Here is a 26,186-nt window from a genome sequence, read left to right on the forward strand (position 1 = left end):
AAACCCTAGGGCTGGCTTTGTGGTTTAACCAACTTGGCCCTGTGACTATGAGTGCCTGGGGCCATGGATGCCATCCAGCATGCATGGCCCTGGCACCAAAATTTGTGGGTGCCTGACTCCTTCATGAGAAATTTTATGGGTGCTCAGGCACCCAGGGCCCCATATGTCTCTAGAGCAGGGGTCAGCAACCCTTTTCAGCCGTGGGCCGGTTCACCGTCCCTCAGACCTTGTGGGGGGCTGGACTATATTTGGGGGGGGGGACGAATTCCTATGCCCCACAAATAACCCAGAGATGCGTTTTAAATAAAATCACACATTCTGCTCATGTAAAAACACCAGGCAGGCCCCACAAATAACCCAGTGGTGCATTTTAAATAAAAGGACACATTCTACTGATGTAAAAACACGCTGATTTCCGGACTGTCTGTGGGCCAGATTGAGAAGGCGATTGGGCTGCATCCAGACCCCAGGCCTTAGGTTGCTTACCCCTGCTCTAGAATATCAGGCAAAAGGATCCAACAGCAAGCTCAGTACAAGTGTCTGGACTGAACCAAACCCAAATAAATATTGAGAAATTAACTATAAGCTAGGCCTCATTTCACTGACGTTTTAATGTTTGTTATGTGGGTTTAAAAATGGAGGCAATGAACATAAAACAGTAAAACCAAAAGCAAACAAAGTGTAATAGTCTTTAGTTTATAAGACGCATTTATTAGTTTATCCTACTGGATATTAGCCATAACAGATGTATTAGTTAACATTAGTTTGATAGTATACGACTCAGCTCAAACTAGGCAAGATCAGTACATTACAGATCAGCTAAGTTACCAGCCTGAAATGATTAATTGGTTAATTGGTTAGATTAATAGATTAAACACTTTTAATCAAGTAGGAAGGTGTTCCTGATTTTAAAATTTATATATCATTTATCTTGATAACTGCATGTAGAAAATACCGTTTTAAAAGAGGCAGTTCTTCTAAGATGGCGCCTACTATGAAACATGTTTCATATTAGCTTCAAGCAGAGAAACTGTACAACCTGATTCAGGACATTTGTTTTTGTCCACATGCAACTTTAATCAATTAATTAAAATTTATTAAGTCATATGATCAAACAGCTAAGATTTCTTGACAATGGTCCCACAAAGCACTCATTTCTCCTAATTCCTTATCCTAATAACTGATAGAGTCCAACCCTTTGCAGGGCTGGGGCTGATGGAAGCTTTAGACCAAAACATCTGGAAGTCATTAGGTTGGTGAAGCTGTTTCTCATCCATGCTGGTGGAAAGAGCTTCTGAACATGCTCTTCAAGCCCCCTCCTGTCCTCCACCATCTCCTCAAAAACTCTCTTCATGTTTTTACATTTTAATTCTTTCAGACGTAATGAAATAAATCTTCAGAACAATACTACATTGTGGGGATCAATGTTAAGATTAAATCAACATCAAAATCAATACTGGGGGAAAAATCAAATTACATCTAAGCGTGCGCCATCTGTAAACTCTGGCTGCAAAGGGACTGCAGAAGCAGAAGTACTTAATATATGGCATTGAAACAGGACAAAAAAGACAGAAGTTGAAGGGCTCTTCTTACTCATAATAAAAGCCTTTCAACGAATCAAGCTCACTCCTGGCATGTTCATACCAGACAATCCAGACAGGATCTGCAGCGATGTAAGCTCCAAAGAAGGCTTTCTCAGGTGCTCTTCCTATTCTTCTTCGCGTTTTCTGTAAATTTGACAAGTACAGTCTCTTGTAATCGGTCACTGTGGAGGATCCATGCAGGAATGCACTTCATGAACCTTACCTTTAGAAGGTATATATAAAAAGGGGGAGACACATTAATATCTCATGCATATGGTTAGGTTTCATAAGATTCAGGCTGATAGTTTTTGTGTGTGATTTTTACATGATAGCACATTGTGGGTGAATGGTCAACACCACTGCTCAGATGAGTGCCTTCTCGGTAGTGGCACCTGCCCTGTGGAACGCCCTCCCATCAGATGTCAAGGCAATAAGCAACCATCTTACTTTTAAAAGACATGTGAAGGCAGCCCTGTTTAGGGAAGTTTTTAATGTTTAATGCTGTATTGTGGTTTTAGTATTCGGTTGGGAGCCTCCCAGAGTGGCTGGGGAAACCCAGCCAGATAGGTGGGGTATGTACAAACAAACAAACAAACAAACATATTATTATTATTATTATTATTATTATTATTATTATTATTATTATTATCTGCCTTTTTTAGGGTGGCAGTGAGAAAGGTGCAATGACAATGGGAGCTTCCAGGCCAGCTGTCTATTAAGCATCCATGCAGAGATGCTCGAACGAAACTTGTGCTGAAGTTATAGGACATTGCCTACATTTCGTGCAATGTGCCTTGCATCTGCTTGCTCGGTCCACAAGCTGGCAAGGGGTTGGGATGTGGCAGATTGTCCACCATTTCACTCCCTAGCCCCCTTACCCATTTAGGATTGCACTCAGGGTTGCAATCCTAATTTTCATTGGGGGAGAAGTCCCACCGAACATAGCTGGACTTACATCGGAATGGGCATGGATAGGATTGGGCAAGAAATAATGTTATTGAAGAATAGTCTTCCAAAGCCCCCAGTAGCCCCTAGATCAGGCATGGCCAAACTTGGCCCGCCAGATGTTTTGGGACTACAACTCCCATCATCCCTAGCTAAGAGGACCAGTGGTCAGGGATGATAGGAATTGTAGTCCCAAAACATCTGGAGGGCCAAGTTTGGCCATGCCTGCCCTAGATGTTGGTGATGGGGAACCCTAGCCATCCCCTTCATCTGATTAAAGTTTGCAGTTCAATTACCAAGAATTCATGAGCTAAGGATCCACATGTCTCATCCCCAAATGTGACATATTCCAGCGATTGTCTAGCAAAGTCTTCTGCTGACTTTATGAAGAGGCTGGTCTTTGCCCAGTTGCTCATTGGAGTAGAGACACCACAAGGAGTCAAAGCCTAAACCAGGAAATAAATAAACACATCAGCAGCAGCAACCTTTTCACAATCTCAAATGCTTTGTACATTATAGGAAGCTTAAATGACAATTAGTGAAAAACCAGCATCTCCTAGGGTGGACTAAAGGAGAGAAATGGACATGTTTCACATAATTAAGATGAAATAATAGAAAATGGCAAAAACATACAAGGTCTCCCAGTATCTCATCTATGCAGACGATTTAGATTTAGTTTTATTCTAATAGCAGAGAGAATTAGAATTAAATTACCTGTATGATAATTCCCTTTCCTTTATATTCTGCTTGAAGCGCTTTGGAAAAACTATATACAAAAGCCTAGACAGACAAAATTTAATACATGTTAGTGTGTTGGTCTTTAATTAATTGCCAAAAGATCAAGAATCCCATCCCACCAATACTCTGATTCATCTTTCTTATCACTAGAGATGGAAGGATTTGTTAATTTTGGATATCTCAGTTTCTAATTTTTCCAATCTTAAATACAGTTTGCTGGTTCCATTTCTCCACAAATTTGTGAATTTTCTTTTTTTTTTTTAAATCCTCATGAAACTTCATTTTAGTGTGACTTTCTCCTAATAAACACAAGTTTTGCAAGTCGTCCTTCCTCATATAGCACAATTTTGTAGTTTTTAAATGAATGATTACCTAATATATGCATTTCTGTAAACATTAATTGGCTGGAGAGCTGCATTGCCAAATTCTGAGGAATGCAAATTTCAAAGGATACATGGTGTTACAGAACTGGGGCGGGGGAGGGACCCCCCTAAACACCTAAAATTAAAAAAATGCTAGGATTTGGGGTGATATGTGATATGGAGGGAGAATATAAGCCGCAAAGGAATTTCTGGGTAGCCAGGCCAAACTTGGGCCGTTAAGAGAGCCATTGTGGGGCGTGACTAGAGACTAGAGTATCTGCTCTGGAAGAGACAAAGGGCTTCTGGGAAGAAGAAAGGGGAAGAAACAAACCAGAAGTTTTCTTATTAGGACTTTTAGGTCCAGAAGTACCAAAAGAGCAGGAAAGACTGTTTATGTACGCTACGACAGCTGTGCAGATGTTGCTAACCCAAAGACGGAAGGAAGTGCCTACAAGAGAAGAATGAAAAGGTAAACCACTGTGAGGTGCAAATGTATGTATAAACAACCTTCACATATACAAGGAGATTCAAAAATGTGTGCAAAATCTCATGCTCGAAGTCATAAAAGTCCAGTATAACGTGCAATAATCAAGTCCGACAATAAAGTGCTATGATGTATTATGCGTTCTTATCTCTTCCCATATGTTCTTATCTCATCCGGCGGGTGGCCAGCTTCTTCAAGCTTTGGCAGTCTTGTTAAGCCTTCACACATGAACCTTTGAAAGAGTCCGCCCCCTGAGGAAACCATTCCTGTGAAACGGGCAAGAATGGGAAGAGATAAGAACGCAAAGGGACTTTTATGACTTCGAGCATGAGATTTTGCACACATTTTTGAATCTCCTTGTATATGTGAAGGTTGTTTATACATATATTTGCACCTCACGGTGGTTTACCTTTTCATTGTTTCGCCAACATCACCGTGTTGTCTGTTGTTGCTGCTACAAGAGAAGAATGGCTGGCAAAGATGATAATGACCGGGAAGATCAGAGATGAAGATAATAAGTTTAATAAAGAACGGGGGGGGATTATAAGTTACTTAAAAGAACACTGTAAACAATTAAAAACATTGGCAGGATTCTCAAAAAAACACATTTGCAATGTAATGAGAGCTATGGTAAGAATTGAGTTTTAAGAACATCATATGATGCAGTTGGAAAAGAATAACCAGGGGAACTCCGGAGGGGTGGAGGGAAGTCGAGGAATTCGGAAAATCCTATGTGTACATGATTATGACTTATTTGTGACGCTAACTGTTAAAACTAAAAATGAATAAAAAATAATTTTTTTTTTGAGACAAAACAATGGATACACTTAGAGCAGGGGTGTCAAACTCAAATTCATTGGGGGCCACATCAGCAGTTTGGTCACCCTCAAAGGGCCGGTTGTGTCTGTAGGACTATGTGTCCACTCTTTACTATCATAAATTATTGTCACTGCATTCAATTATTACTGTTTTTTGTAATAATGTAAGCTCATTCCCGCCCCCACGCGGATCACATTCCTGCGTCGTGGCGCGTGTGTGGGAGGGGATGTAAACGAGGGAAATTTGAACAAAAGGTGGGGATCGACGGCTTCCGGGGGGGGGGCTCAACTAAACCTTCGGCAGGAAGGAGAAAGCCACTGCTGGGATTAAAAACCTGCAGATGGAAAGAGGGCTTCCCTCTCCCGCCCTGCGCACACCCAAACCCCGCTAGGCAGGATGCCACACGCTGCAACCCACCCCATGCTTTGGAGAGGGGCAGGAACATGCGGTGCAGCGCCAACTCCCTGCTTTGCTTTTGCATCCTCCCTCCTCAGCGCCAGAGTCCCTTCTCCTCGCGCTGAGGGAGGGCAGCGGATTTCCCGAGGAGGAAGGCGGCGGCAGCCCCAGCGGACGTGCATCTTCGCCTCAGAGCTGCTCTTCCCCCCACCCGCACTGTTGTCGTATTCACTTGAAAACCTCCCCCCCCCAAAAAAAATTCCCCTCCCACCTACTCAAACCGCGAGGCGACTCCATCTGGAGCCCTACATCACGAGGGGCTGAGAGGAGGCGGCAGCAGAGCGGGAAGAGCAGGAACCCGTGCCGTCGCCGCCGCCTCCCTCCCGGCCGCCCCCCGGGGAGCAGCTCCGCCGGAACTAAGAAGCCAAAGGGCGGCTCGGGGGTGGGGGGGCAGAGCAAAAGCCAGGCACCCTCCCGAGTGTCTATGAGGAGAAAACAGGGGAAGAGGGAAGAGAAACCCGGCTCCATCAAGAGAGCGGCTGTTGCGCTTCACCTACTTCCCCCTCAGGCTCACTCCGCGTCCCTTTCGCCCGCTCGCTCGCCCACCTCCCGGATGCAGCCGAGGAGAGGAAGGGAAGCGGCGGGTGGCGGCTCCCCAGTGCCGCCTCACTCGCTCTCGGAGACTACAGCAAAGCCCGCCAAAAAAAAATCCAGCGCTGCTCTGTCCCGGCACCAACTTTGCCGGCGGCGCCTGTAGGGCTTTCCTACCTCCTCGGCGGGCTTCCTCCTCCTCCTCATGCATCTCACTTCCCCGTCTGGCTGCTGTGCCACCGCCTCCCTCAGCCTCATTCGAAATTGAAATTCCCTGGCCAAGGCCGTCAGCGCGGCTCCAGCGCCCCGGCCTCCGCCTGCAGCCCCGCCCCCGGTTTTGACCCTCGGCCAATCGCAGGCTCCAGAACTACTGTCAGCGGCTAGTGTCGGCGGCGGCTACACGGGCCACATGACGAGGTCTGGCGGGCCGGATTAGGCCCCCGGGCCTTGTGTTTGACACCCGTGACTTAGAGAGAGACACAATTGAAAATATCAGCACCACAGCATACCCATTCCTCCCAAACAAACTAAGAAGGATCCCCACAACACTTAATAGATACACACAAACCATGTTCAAAGCATGGAAAACAGAAACGGACAAACTATCCCCAACCACATCCCCACTACTCCCCCTGATCTACCATCCATTATTCCACCATACAGCACAAAACATCCAAACTAAAACCTGGCAAACCAAAGGCCTATATCGCCTAACAGACTTCTATAAAAATAACATACCTCTGACAACACAAGAAATACAGGATAAACTAGAAGACACCCAAATACCCTGGTTAGCACAACACCAATTACATGCCCTCTTAAACAAGCCAGCAATAAAATTAGCAGCAACAAGACCCCTGACACCTTTTGAAAACCTCCTAACGACAAAGGGTCTCGGCAAAGGGATGGTATCTGCAATATATAAAATACTGCTCCAAAATACCACAAACTCCCCAGACACAATAAAAAAACAATGGGAAGAAGACATAGGCTATGAGATTAACCCCACTCAGTGGACCAGAATGTGGTCTAAACCCCCCTTTAAATCCATATCAGCAAAAAGGAAAGAACTCACTCTGAAAACCATCTACAGGTGGTACCTAACACCACGAAAACTAGCACTAATACGCCCAGGAACCTCATCAAAATGCTGGAGAGGATGCACCTCAACAGGCACATATCTCCACATGTGGTGGGAATGCCCCAAAGCCCAACAATTCTGGAGAACAACCGTAAGAGAAATAGGTAAAATAACCCAACAAACATTAGAACTTACCCCAGAACTGGCCCTGCTAAACATCTTCCAGGACAATAATGCCCACCTACATCACAAAGAACTCATAACCCACTTACTCTCAGCTACCAGAAACACCATAACCAGACACTGGAAAGACCTGGCAGGAGTAAACGTGGATCAGTGGTACCAGACGGTTTGGGAAACAGCCCTACTAGAAAAATTAACCAATAAGTTGAAATTGACACGGGGTCAAATAGAAGAAGACGGCTTCACCCCAGTCTGGCTCCCCTTTATCACATACACAGCCCAACAAGACAACGACAGAAATCTACCAACAGCATACAAATCAATATGGCTAACCTGACCCAGAACACCCGCCCACCCTACTCACATAAAACAGACAAGCACAGCCAACCACAAAAGGAAACTATATCCTAGGCCAACCCCAACAACTCTCACCATCAAAGGAAAACAAATGCACAACAAAGAACCTGCACAACCGATGCTGACAACCCCCCCACACACACTTTAAGTAAACTAGAAACATTGTCACACCACCCCCACCCCCTCCCCTTATCTACCGCTCTCACCCCCTTTTCCTCCCCAATGTCTCAACAATTGAAACTGATCTGTAAAAAAGCTATGAGAGGCATTGCCCAAGTCTTTGTAAACTGAGAAAACCTTTAATAAAATAATAATAATAATAATTTTTTTAAAAAAAGAAGAAGAAGAAAGGGTGAAATCCATCTTGGCAAGGGAGAAGGAGGGACTGGCTGTGATGCTTTGGGCCATGCTGTAAGATCTGGAACCCCTCCAAGCAGATTGAGGGTATAAATAGGCGGATAAACCCTATTTCTTAAAGTGCGAGAGTCTCCACTGTGTCTTCTATTCTCCAAAGGGACACAGACCATGTGTTGGTGCCTATGATCCCATGCGCTCTGGACACTGCTTGGCTGAGAGAGGGGGCAGGCACTGGGCTTTTGTAACAATACCTTTTGTTTCCTCTGTAGGTTGATGAGCATGCAGAAGAGAATCTTTCCCCCTTGTGGCACCCAGACTGTGGAACTCACTTTTCCCTCAGAGATCTAGCAGATCCCCTACCTGATGGCGTTTAGACACCTAGCAAAACAGTTTCATTACAGCATGCCCACAGTATGAGCAATGTTTGGGTGTTTTTTCCTCTCTTAGCTTCCTCTAATGTGCTGCTTGTACTGTCTTTACATCCCATTGCTCTGAGCTGCCTCAGGTGACCCATTAATGGGATGGAAAGGCAGACAGGTAAAAAAAAACCACCCACATATTTACATAAATATACATGTGTTGGAGTGTGGAGAATTTGGTTTGAGGTGTTCTGCAGTTCTCAGGGCTCCCTGTCAAAACAATTCATAGGAACTCAGGAAGATGCAGTGAGACCCTTACTCTATCTAGCTCAGTACTGTTTACTCTGACTGGCAGCAGCTCTCCAGACAGGGGAGATTCCAAGGCCCATGTGAAGATGCTGAAAATCACACCTGGGACCTTCTGCATGCAAATAATATGCTTTACCCCTGAGTTGCTACCCTGCCTTTGCTTCCAGTAGATTCTACTTCCACTGGAGATAAGGACAGCAGGCTGCTGCCGTAATTTCAATTTCCTTCCTTCCATAAATCCTAGAAGGACACAAAAAATGTCTAAAACAAGTGCAGAATTCTTACCTTAGAGGCAGAATAGACTGCATATAATGGACAGACAAAGGTGCCTGCGGCAGAAGAGAGGTTCAGAATCAGTCCCTTTTGTCTGAAAAACAACATGACATCAAGCTTGCAATGTAAACGCTCTTTCGTTTTGTAACCTAATGTAAAATACCAAGGGCTTCCAATAAAAGGTAAAGGTAAAGGACCCCTGGACGGTTAAGTCCAGTCAAAGGCGACCATGGGGTTGCAGCGCTCATCTCGCTCTCAGGCCGAAGGAGCCGGCGTTTGTCCACAGTGATCATGATGTTGTCCAGGGAGCATGGCCCTGGTTGCACCAAGTAACACAACTGGATTCTGGAAGTTAAACCAAGTTCATTCCAGTTCGAAAGCTTTTTTTTCTTTCTGTTTTTTAATTCTATTTAAATATTGAACATAAGAAAGAGGTTTACCTTGACACCATCTGTTTCAAAATCATCCGTGTCATCTAAAATATATATATAAACATTATTTATTTATTTATTTATTTATTTATTTATTTACTTATTTATACCCCACCCTTCTTGCTGGGTTTCCCCAAGCACTCTGGGTAGCTTGCAACAAAATATTATAATTTATACGAGACAGAGCATTAACACAGAGTAGACCATCTGGAATGTGCTATATACCAAACTCCACAGCTCAATATTTAATGCAAATCCACCTAATTCACACTTCCTAAAAAAAATTCTTGAGCCAAAACACAGCTATCCTTTGGAAATTCAGGCTTCTCTGAATTTTGTGATCCAGTTCCCCAACCCAAAAAACTGTGTACAAAAATGAATATATTTGGGGACAGGGTGTAATTTGTAAGCAATTTTCCCAATATAATGAATTTTTAATGTTCTATTTGCTAATTTATGCCTTTTTATTAACATTTCCCCCATTAAACATATTTTTAGCACATTATTTGGTTGGAGAACTGCATCGCAAAATTTGGAGAAGTGCCATTTTCAAAGCATAGCTGCATTCCGGTTCATCTATCATTTTGGGAAGTGGAAATCAGGTAGGTTCGCATTAAACTGTGAACTGAACGGAATGTTCCTTCATCTTTTTGGCTCAGACAAGAATGACAAGCGTTCAGTTCAAATGTTGCACTTTTGTTCTGGCAAGTACACAATCTGCAACATGTATCCATAAAGTGTGAAGCAACCCACAGCAACCACAATTCAGTTTGGTCTTCAAAAACTCCTCCAGGATCTTCTCAATGAATAAGAAACATAGCTATCACCAGCTATCCACATTGTGTGAGAGTACCGGTAACATCTTTGACCACAGCCGAGATGTCTGTGAAATCCCCCCCCCACACCCCCAAATATCTTTATATTCCACATATGCATAGCCATTGTGTGGTACATACCTTGGTGACAGAGAAGATGTTGCAGTTGATGAGGTCCTATAGGGAATAAAAAGTGGATTACATGAGAGGCTGACTGATATGGTGGAGAGAAAGAGTTCCAGAAAGTTCAATTCCACATAATGTTTAAAACGGGAATGGAGAGCACTTGGCACAGCAAGTGTTGTTGGATTTCATCTCCCGTATTCTCCTACCATTGGCCATCTGGCTGGTGCAGGACAGGGGTTGAAGTTCAACAACATCTGGAGGGCCACAGGAAAGAAAGGAAACATTTAAGGATGAATAAAGGTTGTCTGTGGCAAAACTGCATGGCCACCGCATCCTCCCCTTGCTAAAGGTACTATAATCTGTGAAGAAAAGATATAAATCTAGCTAGTAAATATAAAGCAGGGCACTGTCTGCTAGATCAAAACAGCTATTCGCTAGCACCAGTGAGATTTGTAATATCGCCCTATTCGTGTTTGTTCAGAAGCAATTCCCATAGCTTTCAATGAGACTTACTCCCCGTGGGTGTGCATAGGATGGCAGCCTCAATTTTGCTTTCTCTGTTATGTTTAGGCCATCATAAAGTTGGGCATGTTAGGATTTTTATATATCCTCTGCTGCTCCAGCAGCAGCAAATGTGTCTGTTGGTTTTCACACAGTGAGTCTGAGTTACAGCGTGAGAGAGGAAGCAGGGCCGACCCTACGGCCAGGCTGGGTGGCGCAGGGCACCATGGCGCTGGCCCGCCAGGAGGGCGCCACGAGCTGCGCCCACCCGCTGGCCGGCCGGTCCGCCAGTCCGCCGTGCAGCTGTGCCTGTGGCAGCCGCGCTGTGCCCACCCGCCCACCGCGCAGGAAAACGGGGCAGGAGGGCGCCGGAGAGATCGCGCTGTGCCTTCCCGCCACGCGGCAGCGCCTGTGGCAGCCGCGCTGCGCTCACCCGCCCACCGCGCTGGGAAACGGGCGCCAGAGAGATCCGGTGCACCACGGCGCCAGGGGCGCTTAAGACGGCCCTGAGAGGAAGTCTGCGTTATCTCTTCCTGACCATGTGATGTTTTGTTTCTGTACCCTTTCGTTTCTGCTTCTCAATGGAGTAAGAAACAAGATGCATAGCTCTGATCTGTTGGAGTTCTGGGAGCAGAGAAACAGAGAATGGACTGTCTAATTAGCTTTACAATAAAGTAGCTTTAGTACTACTTTTGGCTTCTTCAATCCTGCTGAAATATGCATGGACCGTGTGTGTTCTTCTCAGAGGAGGAGGATCGCATATTTGTTGGCCCTCTGGACTGCTTCGGTAGCGGCAGCCAGGTAGAGGCCACAGGAAAGTGCTTGGAGTCTGAGGCAGTTTGCCGTTTGCCCCGAGCGTCTTTCCAACAGGGCATAATAGATCAATTCTACTGCATTTCCCCATTCCCTTCCCTTATGCTTGGATGTTTTCCCTTGTGGATTCTGTGGAAACTTTATCATTTCTGCACTATGGTCTTCAGGGAAATAAAGGAAGGTTTAAGGACTTTGGCTAAAAATAGCTGGTCCAATAACTCTGTGGAAATGTCTTGTTCTAGGCGTAGTCAATGTGGTGCCCTTCAAATGTTGCTGGACCACAATTCCCACCAACCCTGTTCATTGGCCATTCAGGCTGTGGGTGATGGAAATTTGCATCTAAGAACACCTGGAGGAACTTGTGATAGTGGCTACACTTGCTCTGTTCAGATCAAATGTAACTTGATCGGAATTGATTCAATGAACTGAATGCCTAAATAATAAATAAACAAACAAACAAATTTAACTTCTGTTCATTTATTTCGAGAGAAGTTCATGATCATTCTCTGTTCTGTATGAAAGGAAAGTGTGGGCCTTCTGAACAGTTGCTTTCAAGAGCACAAACATAGAATAATCCTTACCTCGTCATTCTCTGGTCCGTTAAGAAAACGGGCTGGAAAGGGGCTAGGAATCATTCCAACATTGTTAACTAATAAACAGAAACACAGTGAGTCACACAACTAGATGGCACAACTACTTAGACCAGTTGCTGCCAGTTTAGTTTGGTGCCTTCCAGATGTTTTGGAGTAAAGGACCCCTGGATGGTTAAGTCCAGTCAAAGGTGACTATGGGGTTGTGGCGCTCATCTCGCTTTTCAGGCCGATGGAGCTGGCGTTTGTCCACAGACAGCTTTCTGGGTCATGTGGCCAGCAGGACTAAACCGCTTCTGGCGCAACAGGACACCGTGATGGAAGCCAGAGGGCATGGAAGCGCCGGTTACCTTCCCGCCGGAGCGGTACCTATTTAGCTACTCACATTGCTGTGCTTTCAAACTGCTAGGTTGGCAAAAGCTGGGACAGAGCAACGGGAGCTCACCCCGTCATGCAGATTTGAACCGCTGATCTTCCAATCGGGAAGCCCACTGTGTTTTGGACTACAAACTGCCTGGGGCTGATAGGAGTTGTAGTCCAAAATCTGGAAGGCACCAGGTTAGTAAAAGTTGCCTTAAACTGAGTTATTGTGAAGGCATAGCATCTGTTGAACTCATTCAGAAGATAACGGGCCTTTTAAACATAATTCAATATTGACCCCACTTGTAGGTCTGATGAGGGCCAGTTTGACACAATATAATTTCATTAACTATGAGAGAAGAGTTTGTTTTATTTATTTGTTGCCTTTATCTCACCTTCCTCCCCCTTCGAATGAGCCTCAAGGTTTTCCTCTCCCTCACAACAACCCTGAGAGGAAGATTAGGCTGAGAGGCAGTGACTGACCCAAGGTCACTCAGTGAGCTTCAAGGTGACTGAGTGGGGATTAAGAACCCTGGTCTCCCAGGCCCTCCAGATGTTTGGGACTACAATTCCCATCATCCCTGACCACTGGTCCTGTTAGCTAGGGATGATGGGAATTGTAGTCTCAGACATCTGGAGGGCCGGAGTTTGCCTACGCCTGATCTAACCACTACACCACACTGCCTCACTGCAACCCAAAATGAACTCTTGAAAAGCCCTATTGGAAACTTTACCCAAAATTCCAATTTCTAATCCTTGAAGACTTTCTTCAATGTCATTGTACACGTTCCTTCTGGTAAAGTCAGCTTGTATAATTTTCACTTTTCTCCCTGTGGACTGCTCTGCATTTGGAAGGGAAAAAAGAGAGTGTCGTTTTTGTGCTCTTTAAGAATTTCATTGGCTACTGCTAAGACAGCAATGCATTTAGGCAATATGCTAGGTCAATGGTTCTCCAAGGTGTCCCCTCCTCCCAAGACCTCTTGAATATTGTTAGGGGTCTCAGAAGACCACATAACATACAGTACTTATTTTGTTCTATAAAGCAAAACACATACATAAGTCATGTTTTAACAACTTTTTTCCTTAAGCACTGGCAGAAGCACCAAAACTAGTGCTGTTTTATGACAACCACAGGCCCTAGGCCGGGATATTGACAAGGGATTATTTAACTGGTGATTTTTGAGGGGAAAACTAGTAGACTGTAGCAAAACTGTATTATAGAAATCACAAGACTTAGGCCATAGTCTTGACAGCCTCATGGCCCTAGTCAAAATTGCCCCTTATCTCCATCATCATAAATAAACAAACAAATCAAGTGCAGGATGGCGTAGAAATATTACTGTGTTTTTCTGTGAAACACTTTAATGAAATTTGTGGACCAGCACAAGGTCACAGTTTGAGAACTTGAACCTGAGTGCTGGATCCTGCCTTACACCAAAGCAATGACTCCAACTATTGCATCAGTACAAGAGCTCTTAAATTTCATTATACATATGTACAGCCAGCTCACACTGGTGTAGAATATCCATTCAATTTGCCTAGTAAGTAAAAGGTAAAGGACCCCTGGACGGTTAAGTCCAGTCAAAGGTGACTATGGGGTTGTGGCGCTCATCTTACTTTCAGGCTGAGGGGGACGGCATTTGTCCACAGACAGCTTTCCAGGTCATGTGGCCAGCAGGACTAAACCGCTTCTGGTGCAACGGAACACTGTGATGGAAACCAGAGGGCACAGCAATACCATTTATCTTTCCGCTGCTGCGGTACCTATTTATCTCCTTGCACTGAAGCACTTTTGAACTGCTAGGTTGGCAGGAGCTGGGACAGAGCAACAGGAGCTCACTCCGCCATGGGGATTTGAACCGCCGACCTTCCGATCAGCAAGCCCAAGAGGCTCAATGGTTTAGACCACAGCGCCACCCTAGTAACGTCTAATGGGATGGGGTATGTCTCTAAACATGCAGTGGACCACACTGGTGTGTCATTGGACTCCAACAACTGTGAATCTGTGACCCTCCAGATGTTGATGGATTCCAGGTTCCATCAACCCTGGTCAGCATGGGCAATGGTCAGGGATTATGAGAGCTGGAGTCCAGTATCAAATCTGGAGGGCCGCACTCCTACGTAAGTGTTCACTGAGGCAAGCAGCGAGCAAGCCACAGCTTCGAATGCTTTGTCAAGTATGGATCAACTTTTATTTGCCAGCAAAATGGGTTGTGGGGTTGGGCTGTTAGATACAGCATACACTTTCCTGGCAAAGGAGAATCTGGGATGTCCCAAACTCCACTTTTCCAGTCAGGCTATTGCTTAATTAAATAATGCCTAGTTCATTGATTAATAAAATGAATTTTACAGGGCACTTCTAAGCCTGTTTATACAGCAAAATGTCCCACTGAATTCAAAGGCACTTCCTCCTGCACAATTAGCAAGTATGCTTCGGATTACAACCTAAGGCATAAAGATATCAAGTGATAACGTTTTCACATACTGTATTAGATACAGGTACCTACCAATTTCAGAGGCTACCTTCTGCATTTTTGTTAGTGTTCTGCTAATCAAAACAATATTTAATCCACGTCTGGCGAGCTATGGAAGCAAGTCATAAATATATTAGTATTTCAGAAATGATTGGGCTGCACTGATATGGCAGAAGCTATCCAGGTGCTTGTTGCATTTGTCCTAATATCCGTAACTGTGGAGGATACACAAGTGGAGCTGAAAGGAAGCAAATGCTTTCCAGTTGTGCAATGCAGGTCGGAGTGAACTAGGAAATTCTGACTCCTAGTGGCAAAAGTATTGAAATGCTAATAAAAGGTGAGGTTATGAGCACCATTCAAGGTACTACTTATTAACTGTCTCTATTTCCTGGTGGGATTCAATCACGTACTGGCAAATTCAGGTCGAACAATTATAGTGGACTGGGAAGTTTCATGTAACCCAAAAAATGAAACTTTTTGCAAGAAGGGAACTGAACTGGAAGACGTAGAACCCTTGCTCTGATGCAATGGCTTCTAATCTTCCCACAAACAAATCAGGTGAATGCTTTAAATAGCCAACAACATCTAATCTTTCTGCAAACAAATCAGGAGAAATGCACAATAAGCAGGTCATAGGGAAGTTCCCTAAATCTCTTCTTTACATTCTCTAACCTTCCCCCTCCCCTGTGGTATAAGAACTGGGAACTAAATAAGAAGAGACTGGGGTGGGTGTGAGAAGTACAAGAGTACAATATATCACTCTTAAAATACTTGAAATACAAGCAGAGGGCTACTCGGAGAGTAGGACTAGATCTAATAAGTTTAAATTACAGGAGGGTGGGTTTTAGTTGAACATTATGAATAAATGAATGCAGGACAATTAAGGAACAATTTACAGCGGTACCTCGGTTTATGAACACAATTGGTTCCGGAAGTCTGTTCATAAACTGAAGCGTTCATAAACTGAAGCGAACTTTCCCATTGAAAGTAATGGAAAGTGGATTAATCTGTTCCAGACGGTCCGCGGAGTACTTAAACTGAAGCGTTCATAAACTGAAGCGAACTTTCCCATTGAAAGTAATGGAAAGTGGATTAATCCGTTCCAGACGGGTCAGCGGAGTACTCAACCTGAAGCGTATTTAACCCGAAGCATGGGTGTAATTGGTTCCGGAAGTCTGTTCATAAACTGAAGCGTTCATAAACTGAAGCGAACTTTCCCATTGAAAGTGAATTAATCTGTTCAAGATGGGTCCGCGGCGTTCACAAACCGAAAATTCGTAAACCAAGGTGTTCATAAACCGAGGTTCCACTGTATTATTATTTTTTTGGAAATAATAGCACAGGAGGTGGTGTTCAGTTAAAAAAAAACATTCGAATTCAAAACAAGAACTCATAAGCAATTGAATATAACTTTTTTAAAAAACCAATAAAAACAACCTATCGCAATTACAGTAGCCAGGAATCATTCAACTGGTATAGGACCAAAGGAAGTTAAGTTGCATTTTTAACAGAGACAAGCTGTCCTTCCCTGGAGGTCTTCAAGCAGAGGCTGGACAGCATCTCTTTGGGATGCTTTGGTTCCAACACTTCCTGGATCAGACAGCAGGATAAACTAAGTGATCCAAGGCCTCCACCCCAAACTCTATGATTCTCTGATGTGTCCACACAGGGGCGAAGGCGGGGCAAACTGCCAGTCGGAGCATGCGTGTGCACCGTACATATAGCGCATGCGTGCGTGCTGCTACTACCACACATGCATGCACGCTGCTATGTACTGCGCATGCGCACGTGCAGTACATACGGCAGTGGGATCCTCTACTCACGGCTGCAGCAGCAGTGAAGGGATCCTTCGCTCACAACTGCAGCGGCGGTGGGGGGATCCCACCACTGTGGTTTGCCGACAGCGCCGCTCGAGTGCTGTATGGACGGCGGAGGAGGAGGGTGCAGCCACGAGCGGAGGATCATCTTGTGCTGCTATGCCCGGGGGCGGCAAGGCAAGCCCCCTGCGGGGTGCCTTCTTGTTACCCCCCCTCAGAGATGGCACCCAGGGCAGACCGCCCCCACCCCCTTCCTCCGCCACATAGACGCTTCTCTCTTCCTGCCTCTTCAATACATCAGTGTTATGCAGAAGGCAAGCCCCTTGCCCCAAAGACTGTTGGTTCCATGTTGCAGGAGCTTTGGGGCAACATTCCCCTGATTTCCTTTGTGAGACACCATGGGGAGGCTGCAAAGAATGACTTTCTGTAGCAAAGAATCCCTGACCTGGCTGGAGCACTAAGCTGTTTATCCCATGGAATTCCACCATCATGTTGCTGTCCCCCTAATTCCCCTACGTCAAGGGAGCTTCCCACATAGCCACATGCACTCTCCTGTCCCTCGGATAAATATAGTTTTACAGGACTGTAAGGCCTGCTGTGAAAAACATGTATGCAAAGCCCTATGAATACTTCAAAACGCGACATGAATGCAAAGAGATTCTGTACATGTTTATCATACCTCAAAGGAATAGGCTTTTCCAATCCCATCGCCAGATCCTGTGATCACTAAAGGATGAGACAATAAAGACGGTATGTGATCTTTAGTTGACTCGTTCTTTCTTGCATTTCAAACACTGCGGTTCCACATGATTTTTTTTTTAAATTTTTAATTTTTGCATCGCAGTCTCATTGATGGAGAAATGCAGAGGCAGCATCCCTTGATATAATGCTGGGCAACAGCTCCCATCACCTCTGACCATTGGTTTGGATGTTGGTCAGTTTCAATTATATAAAATTGTACACCTCCTAAACGACCTATATGCTGGGATTTGTTTTCTTTTTTTAAAGCAGGGTGGAATCTAGACACATATTTAAAAAATGTTGTGAAAATGCTTTTTTCAAAAACGTTTTGAAAAATATATTGAATTTGCCATAGCTCACCATCGCCATCTAGTGTCACATTTGTATAATGCACTTTACAACACACTTATTTGCAGCTGTATTGCTGAGTCCCATATGGAACTCATGGGAACCGAGTTCCCTTACCTTTTTAAAATTAAACAATTATTATTTTTGGTCTGGTGGGGCTAGAACGGATACACACTCAATGCCTGAGCCAAAAAAAAACCCTATATCTGTAATGAATAAAGTTGTGGCCATTTCTTTTTTTTTTAAATATATTTTATTGATTTTACACACAAGGACAACATATATAACAAATTAATTCCCTCCCTCCACCACCCCCCACGGGCCCTCTCCTGCCACTAGAGCCACCCATGCGCGGCGAATCGACGGAGACAATCCATTTTATAGTTGGGTTTATCCCCACCCCCCTCTCCACCCCTCAGAGCCCTCCCCTGCCACCAGAGAGCCCCAAGAACCTGGGGAGGGTAAGGGAGGGTATCCTCCCAACTATTTTCCGTGCCTGTCCTGTAAGAAAAAATAAAAAAGAAAAAATAGAAAAAAGAGAAAAAGAAAAAAGAAAAAAGAAAAAATACCTTATTAAATCTTTATCCATGATCATTGTTCTTCTGGCTTCCCCTACCTCCCCCCTACCCCGGTCTTCATATTAATTCTCCTTTACCAGTTTTCTAATATTTTATTATATTAATCTTTTTTTTTTTAATCCTCTCAAAACTTCCTTCCTTACTAATCATTTCATACCGTCTTGCTTTTACCTATTCCAAATCTAATTTCCTCCCTAGCCTAATTTTTCCCTCCAAAAACCTCCATAAATTTTAGACCAATTTTCCTACTAATTTTCAATTCCATAATTAACTATCCTCAATACGCCTTCCCCTCCTCTTTTCCCAGCTACCCCCCTCCATCACAGCAAGCTTCGTAGTCTTCAGACCAATTTTCAATCCTGTTAATCAATCCTATTAATCAAATGTCCAATTTTCCTTCAACCCACCCCCTTTTTCCAATGTTTTACAGTCCAATCGTCCTTGTACCCCCCCTGGGTTTTTCCTCTTCTTTGACTGTTCTTTTCCTTGTGTTTATTCTGTAAATCCACCGTATCCTGTCTTTCCCCCCACAAAGGAGGGATATTCCTCCAACCGTCTTCCAATACCAAATTGTCTTTTCCTTCGTGTTGTACTTCCTTTTCATTTGTACTGTTCCTATCACAGTCACTATCATTGTCCTTCAGTTCAATTTCCGTGTTGTCTCCGACAGAAAAGTCGGATGTGAGGGCGATCTGGCTGCGACATCTGTCACCCCATTGATCGCCAGGGTTGATTCGGCTGATCTGGCTGGCTAGGCGGGTGTCCCCTTCCTCCCTCACCGCTCCATGTGCGTCCCTCCCGAAGCTGCGCGCTCGGTGGAAGAGGACGACCTTCCCAGATAGAAGGAGTGTACCGTTCTTCGGTCAAGGGTATACGATAGCTGCGCTCCCCTGCTAGAACCTCCAAACAAGCTCAAGTTGTGGCCATTTCTAATCCAGATCTTTGGGTGTGTGTGGCAGCATTGTGACTGGCCCACAACAAACAAACAAACAAACATTTTGATGAGTTCCCCCCTTTTTTCCAGAAGAAAAGCACTGCTTATGTATGTTATAAGCTACTCAACCCCTCACATGAACAGAAAACATACTTCTAAATATTGGTCCTACTGGAAAGGGTTTAGGGCACTATTAGTCCCAGCTCCTGACAACCTAGCAGTTTGAAAGCACTTCAAAGTGCAAATAGATAAATAGGTACTGCTCCGGTGGGAAGGTAAGCAGTGTTTCTGTGTGCTGCTCTGGTTTCGCCAGAAGCGGCTTACTCATGCTGGCCACATGACTCGGAAAAAGTGTCTGCGGACAAACGCCAGCTCCCTCGGCCAGTAAAGCGAGATGAGTGCCACAACCCCAGAGTCGTCTGCGACTGGACTTAACTGTCAGGGGCCCTTTACCTTATTTTTTATGATATACAGTGGTACCTCTACTTACGAATAACTCTACTTACGAATGGAGCTCTGTCCGCCATCTTGGATGCGGTTTAGATAGGATTTTTTCTACTTTCGAATTGTTAGATAGGGTTGCTTCGACTTACGAATTTTTTCTCCCAATGCATACCTATGGGATTCGACTTACAATTTTTTTCGACTTACAAATGTGCGTTCGGAACGCATCAAATTCGTAAGTAGAGGTACCACTGTATAAGGAAATGGTAAGTAGTACAACTAGAAAACTTCTGAGTTTGAAACTAAATTGGGAAGCAGACTTTAATTATGATACGTATTGAGGACAGAATGTGGACCAATAGACCAATCAAAATAATTTCTGCAAGGGTGACGGAACTCGCTCCCTAAATAAACCGCAGGTGATAGGCCAGTTGCTCTTTCATGTTTTACCTCCAAGCTAGTGCCCCAGATTGTTACCAGGGATGTGGGTTCTCTCAAACTCACTTCCATTTATGGGGGGGCACGTCCACTAGTAAAAGTCATTGGTCTAAAGTTTTTAAATAAATCTCTAAAATTATTAAGGAACCTATTCAATTCACCCCACAATTGGGACTCCTTTCTTTATTTGAGGACGGTAATCATGACATAAAAAGGGACGCGGGTGGCGCTGTGGGTTAAACCATAGAGCCTAGGGCTTGTCGATCAGAAGGTCGGCGGTTCGAATCCCCGCGACGGGGTGAGCTCCCATTGTGTTCAGTCCCAGCTCCTGCCCACCTAGCAGTTCGAATGCACGTCAAAGTGCAAGTAGATAAATAGGTACCGCTCTGGTGGGAAGGTAAACGGTGTTTCCGTGCGCTGCTCTGGTTCGTCAGAAGCGGCTTAGTCATGCTGGCCACATGACCTGGAAGCTATATACCGGCTCCCTCGGCCAGTAAAGCTAGATGAGCGCCGTAACCCCAGAGTTGTCCGCGTCTGGACCTAATGGTCAGGGGTCCCTTTACCCTTTTAATCATGACATAAGGTAAAGGTAAAGGGACCCCTGACCATTAGGTCCAGTCGTGACCGACTCTGGGGTTGCGCGCTCATCTCGCATTATTGGCCGAGGGAGCCGGCGTATAGCTTCCAGGTCATGTGGCCAGCATGACAAGGCTGCTTCTGGCAAACCAGAGCAGCACATGGAAACGCCGTTTACCTTCCCGCTGTAGCGGTTCCTATTTATCTACTTGCATTTTGACGTGCTTTCGAACTGCTAGGTTGGCAGGAGCTGGGACCAAGCAACGGGAGCTCACCCTGTCACAGGGATTCGAACCGCCGACCTTCTGATCAGCAAGCCCTAGGCTCAGTGGTTTAACCACAGCGCCACCTGGGTCCCAATCATGACATAACCCCCCCCCAAAAATACTTCTTTTATTAGCAGCACCATGTCTCAGTGTACAAAAATGGAAAACTTCGTCTAACCTCTATGTTTCTTCTTGGTTGAAAAATGTTTGGAATATTGCTCTTCTGCAAAATATTCCATGGAATGTGAGAGATTTGTTGGACATTTGGAATGTGTGATTCTCATTTTTTCAAAACCTCAGGGGACATGATAATTCATCTGGTGTTTGTTGGCATCCTTGACAAAAGCTGTGCATCATGCCCATGACCTCTTTTCTTTTTTAAATATTGTTATATTTGGTGTTTTACTTTTGGGGACTCTTGACTTTTTGTTTATTTCAAAAATCATTGGAAATTATTAATTTTTAACTACTTTTACTCAGAGTAGATGTGTTGTAATTAACGAACACAACTAAGTTAAGTCTATCCATTTCTTTGGAGCTGCTCTGCATAAAGGTTAACAAAGCATCCATTATCATTGCAGTCCTGTATCTGTCTGTTCTGAAACAAGCTCCACTGAGTTTATTGGAGCTTACTTCCAGATAAATTTGTGTAGGACTGCAGCCTGAATTGCTTTGTATTTCAAAAAGTTTGAAGTTGCATATTAATGTTTCTCAATTACATAACTGCATTAAAAAAACATTTCAAGGGTGCATGTGTCAATATTATAATAAGAAAGGGTAGTTAAAAGAAAACGGAGTTCCAGAGGGATAGATCTCCTTGAAGATGTTTGGGCAGTTCAACTGTCATGAGCAGAGCCGGATTTAGGTTTGATGAGGCCCTAAGCTACTGAAGGTAATGGGGCCCTTTATATGTCCAGCTATCCTTTGTCAACAACAAATTGTCACTGTTTTCCTTGTGTTGAATATATGCTATATGGCAATTTATGGACCTAATAAGCCATTTGCACATAACAAAATATGTATTTTATCAAAGTAATTGTTGAACTAAAATACAATTAAGAAGAAGTATATTAATAGTATGATACAATTAAGAAGAAGTATATTAGTAGTGTAATACAATTAAGAAGAAGTATATTAATAGTGAAATATTTATTAAGTTCTAACTTAAAATGATTGGGGGCCCATTACTTACATCACAGGAGCCTATACAACACAAAACACTGTTGCTGTATGTAGGTTTTATTTTATTTGTTTTTTATCTTATATTTTGGAAATGTACATCCAGGTTTTTTTCTTATTTAATTTTTTTGGGGGCCCCAAGAGTCTGGCGCCCTAAGCTATAGCTTGTTTAGCTTATACGTAAATCCGGCACTGCCCAGTGTCGTGATTAGAGGATTGGATTAGGACGGTCCATCTAGCTCAGTATTTCCCACGCTGACTGGCACCAACTCTGCAGGATTGCAGACAAGAGTCTTTCCTACCCCCGTTTGGAGAGGCCACAACCTGGGACCTTTTGTGTTGCAAAGCTGGTGCCCACTCAGTTGCTCCCCTGCTCCCACCCCAACACATCGGTTCACATTTTCCCAGCAACAAAAAATATGAGGAAAAGTTGCTTTACCTGCCCATTCTCCCATGGACCGAAAAAAAGACTCAGGCACCGTACTCCATACAAGCGGAGAGAAATATTTCAAAAGCCGAACGCATTTCGCCAGGAAAATGAGACAAGTGATTCCCCCGAGGCAAGAGAGGAACTGCTGCAGGAATTCACCCATGAGGAACCGATGCTGTGGGCTCAGTCAAGATACTGCCACTGTCTCTCTTCTGGTCTGATAAAAGGAAGAAAAAAGAAGCCTGTCTAATCATAAACGTGTGAGTCATGTGAATTTTTTTCTAGCCATAGAGATCATAGAATAACTTTCTTGGCCCAGATATGTAAACTACCCAAACAAAAACATGAGAGCTAAAATGTTTTTTTGTTTTTGCATGGAGAGATGCTCCTTCTCAAGGCACATTGTGGTCAGGTTCAGGCCAGCTAGTTTGCAGGATGATGTTGCCTTTAGCTCTCTACTGTCTCTCGCTGATATAAAAGATGTCCCAGAACATAACCCCCTAGGGATACAATATGCCTACTCCTGTTTAAGATACTCACATACAGCTACCGAAATCACAGTCGTCTGGGCTTTTCTCTCCGTGTGCCAGTGGTGCTCTCCTAGTTTTGTGGTTGGTCCATGTGACAGGACCACTTAGCTAGCTCTTGAATGAACAGCGCAATTTTGTACACTCTTACGTGGCTCTGCCCTTGAAAGCCGAAGCTAGTGAACAATGTAGCAGCCAGACTTCTCACAGGAGCGGGATGTTATTCTCCTGTTGAGAGAGCCATGTGGGCAGCATGACTAAGCTGTTTCTGGCGCAACGGAACACCGAAACCAGAGTAGCACACTGAAACGGCGTTTACCTACCCGCCGGAGTGGTACCTATTTATCTACTTGCACTTTGATGTGCTTTCAAACTGCTAGGTTGGCAGGCGCTGGGACCGAGCAACGGGAGCTCACCCCATCGCAGGGATTCAAACTGCCAACCTTCTGATCGGCAAGCCCTAAGATCAGTGGTTCATTTATTTATTTATTTGAATATTTATTTAATTTTATAACAAATAATGATACAAATATCTTTCATCATGTTATTTACAATTATTCTCCCTCCCCTACTCTGGACTTCCCTCAACTCCACCTCTGCCCAGTTATTTAGTTTTATTTATTGTATTTATTGTATTTTTTTTGTATGCTTTTCCTACACAAAAATAAAACCACTTATCATTTCTCTGAAATATCTGTTACTCAAATGAAATTGTGAACGTTTATTCAAATCCTGCCAGTGAATCCAGTCCATTCTGTTGTTTCTGCGAATAAACTGTAAATGGTTCCCAGACTCTTTTGAAGTCCTTTTTGTCCTTCTCTCTTGTTTATCTGTTAGCTTAGCCAATTCTGCATAGTTCATCAGATAGTTCATCATAGAACAGAGTTGAACCACAAGGGTCATTTAGCCCAACTCCCAAACCATAAAACACAAGGGAAAAGGGACAAGGAGGGGAGAGGCCAGGGCAGGGATCAAACCCAGGTACCAGCTTTTAAACAGTTATTCTTATAATGAACAGTTGGAATTAGGAGGTACCTAATTTCTTCTAAACCACTGAGCCTAGGGCTTGCTGATCAGAAGGTTGGCGGTTCGAATCCCTGTGACGGGGTGAGCTTCCGTTGTTCGGTCCCAGCTCCTGCCCACCTAGCAGTTCGAAAGCACGTCAAAGTGCAAGTAGATAAATAGGTACCACTCCAGTGGGAAGGTAAACGGCGTTTCCATGTGCTGCTCTGGTTTGCCAGAAGCGGCTTTGTCATGCTGGCCACATGACCTGGAAGCTATACGCCGGCTCCCTCGGCCAATAATGCAAGATGAGTGCGCATCCCCAGAGTCGGTCACGACTGGACCTAATGGTCAGGGGTCCCTTTACCTTTAAATTTCTTCTACTGAGGCAGACAAATGATACCTTATTATTGTCAACATATGCATTCTTATGTATACTTTACCTTATTATGGCTGGAGATCCGTATTGCAAAATTCAGGGAAGATCACATTTCAAAGGATGGCTGTGTTTGGGTTCTCATATTGCTTTGGCAAAAATGCAGGTTTGGTTGGTTTGCCTGAACTGAATTGAATTTACCCTACAATGCTACTTGATCTACTTAGTAAAATCCAATGCCAATTTTTCACTCACCCAGGGTTGTGCTTCCACTGGGAAATCAAGGCACAACGGAGTCTGCAGATATGGTTTATTCACACATACCTATGATTCTATGATATACACCTGAGTTTATGGAGAGTTTGGCCTGTCCTTCCCAGCAGCACAGCACTGGATTCAAAGGTATCCTAGGTGCCATCCCCATGTCTCTCTGTAACAGCCTGCTCCAGCATGTTGGCTGCCCTTCAGGACCTGCATGGAGTTCTGCCCACTTCCTGCTCCTTCCTGTGTTGTAAAAAGGCACCCCCTCTTCCCGTGGTGACATCATGGCTCCTGTTACCCTGGCAGCTTCTCCCTCTGTGCCTGGCACAACCTTCGACCTGGTTGAGGTTGAGGTTGAGGACTTCCATCGAGGGGCTGGCTATCAGTGCCATCGTTTCTTCAACAACCCACCATCACCAGGATGGCCTCATGAGGAAGTTAGCTGGCGTTGCTCTCAGCCCAATCCAGGAATCTGTGAGTTTGCTCAAATTCTGAATCTCCCCGAAAGCAAAAGACATTATGGGGAGTCTGACTGGCCTGCCAAATTAATAACAATACGAAATGTAGCTTCACTTACACGCCACGGAGTCAGCAGTGGGCCACAGTGCACAGCGCACTTGCTAGCAGCTCAGAGGAAACTACTTCTCAAGAAACTCTCACCTGTCACATTCCCTCACCCTTCCGTTCTTTAGATGAAGGCCAAAGGTACCAGGGAAACCAGTCATACACGTATCTGCTAAGTAGAAGCCTATCATGTAAAGGGAAGGGAACAATTCGTCATATTGAAGATTAACTTGTATAGGCTAGGGTCCAAAGGGTGCTGCATTTTTATTTTTATACATCTAGCAGGACGCAGGTGGTGCTGTGGTCTAAACCACTGAGCCTCTTGGGCTTGCCGATCGGAAGGTCGGCGGTTCGAATCCCCGTGACGGGGTGAGCTCCCATTGCTCGGTCCCAGCTCCTGCCAACCTAGCAGTTTGAAAGCATGAAGTGCAAGTAGGTACCGCTCCGGCGGGAAGGTAAACAGCGTTTCCGTGTGCTGCTCTGGTTTCGGCAGAAGCGGCTTAGTCATGCTGGCCACATGACCTGGAAAAACTGTCTGTGGACAAACGCCGGCTCCCTCGGCCAGTAAAGTGAGAGGAGCGCTGCAACCCCAGAGTCGTTCGTGACTGGACTTAACTGTCAGGGGTCCTTTACCTTTACCAGGAATGTGGAAATGAAAGGAATTTGAATGTGCCCTTCTCAAACAAACATGCCCCTTGCTTCCTCCATAGACTTGCTTTGAAACGGAGGGAGAGGCCTTTTAAAGGGTGCAAAGTGTG

General features: G+C 44.6%; 1 protein-coding gene across 2 annotated transcripts; it reads right to left on the reverse strand.

Moving 5' to 3' along the window:
* Positions 1-612: 612 nt before the first annotated feature.
* Positions 613-25,676, reverse strand: HSD17B3 (hydroxysteroid 17-beta dehydrogenase 3). Of its 2 annotated transcripts, XM_035100258.2 has the most exons (13): positions 25,442-25,676; positions 24,671-24,752; positions 22,708-22,915; positions 17,444-17,490; positions 14,981-15,056; positions 13,208-13,315; positions 12,105-12,172; positions 10,225-10,260; positions 9,278-9,312; positions 8,850-8,931; positions 3,243-3,308; positions 2,825-2,974; positions 613-1,806 (listed from the first exon to the last, which is right to left on the reverse strand). In XM_035100258.2, the coding sequence occupies exons 3-13, from the start codon at positions 22,859-22,861 to the stop codon at positions 1,696-1,698; spliced, it is 933 nt and encodes a 310-aa protein (XP_034956149.1). In that variant the 5' UTR covers positions 22,862-22,915; positions 24,671-24,752; positions 25,442-25,676; the 3' UTR covers positions 613-1,695. The 2 variants fall into 2 exon arrangements, with proteins under 2 accessions (XP_034956149.1, XP_034956148.1); XM_035100257.2 differs by lacking the exon at positions 24,671-24,752 and having other exon boundaries at positions 614-1,806; positions 25,442-25,675.
* Between the last annotated feature and the right edge of the window lie 510 nt (positions 25,677-26,186).

This window comes from Zootoca vivipara, chromosome 11, assembly GCF_963506605.1.
Source record: "Zootoca vivipara chromosome 11, rZooViv1.1, whole genome shotgun sequence".
NCBI lineage: Eukaryota > Metazoa > Chordata > Lepidosauria > Squamata > Lacertidae > Zootoca > Zootoca vivipara.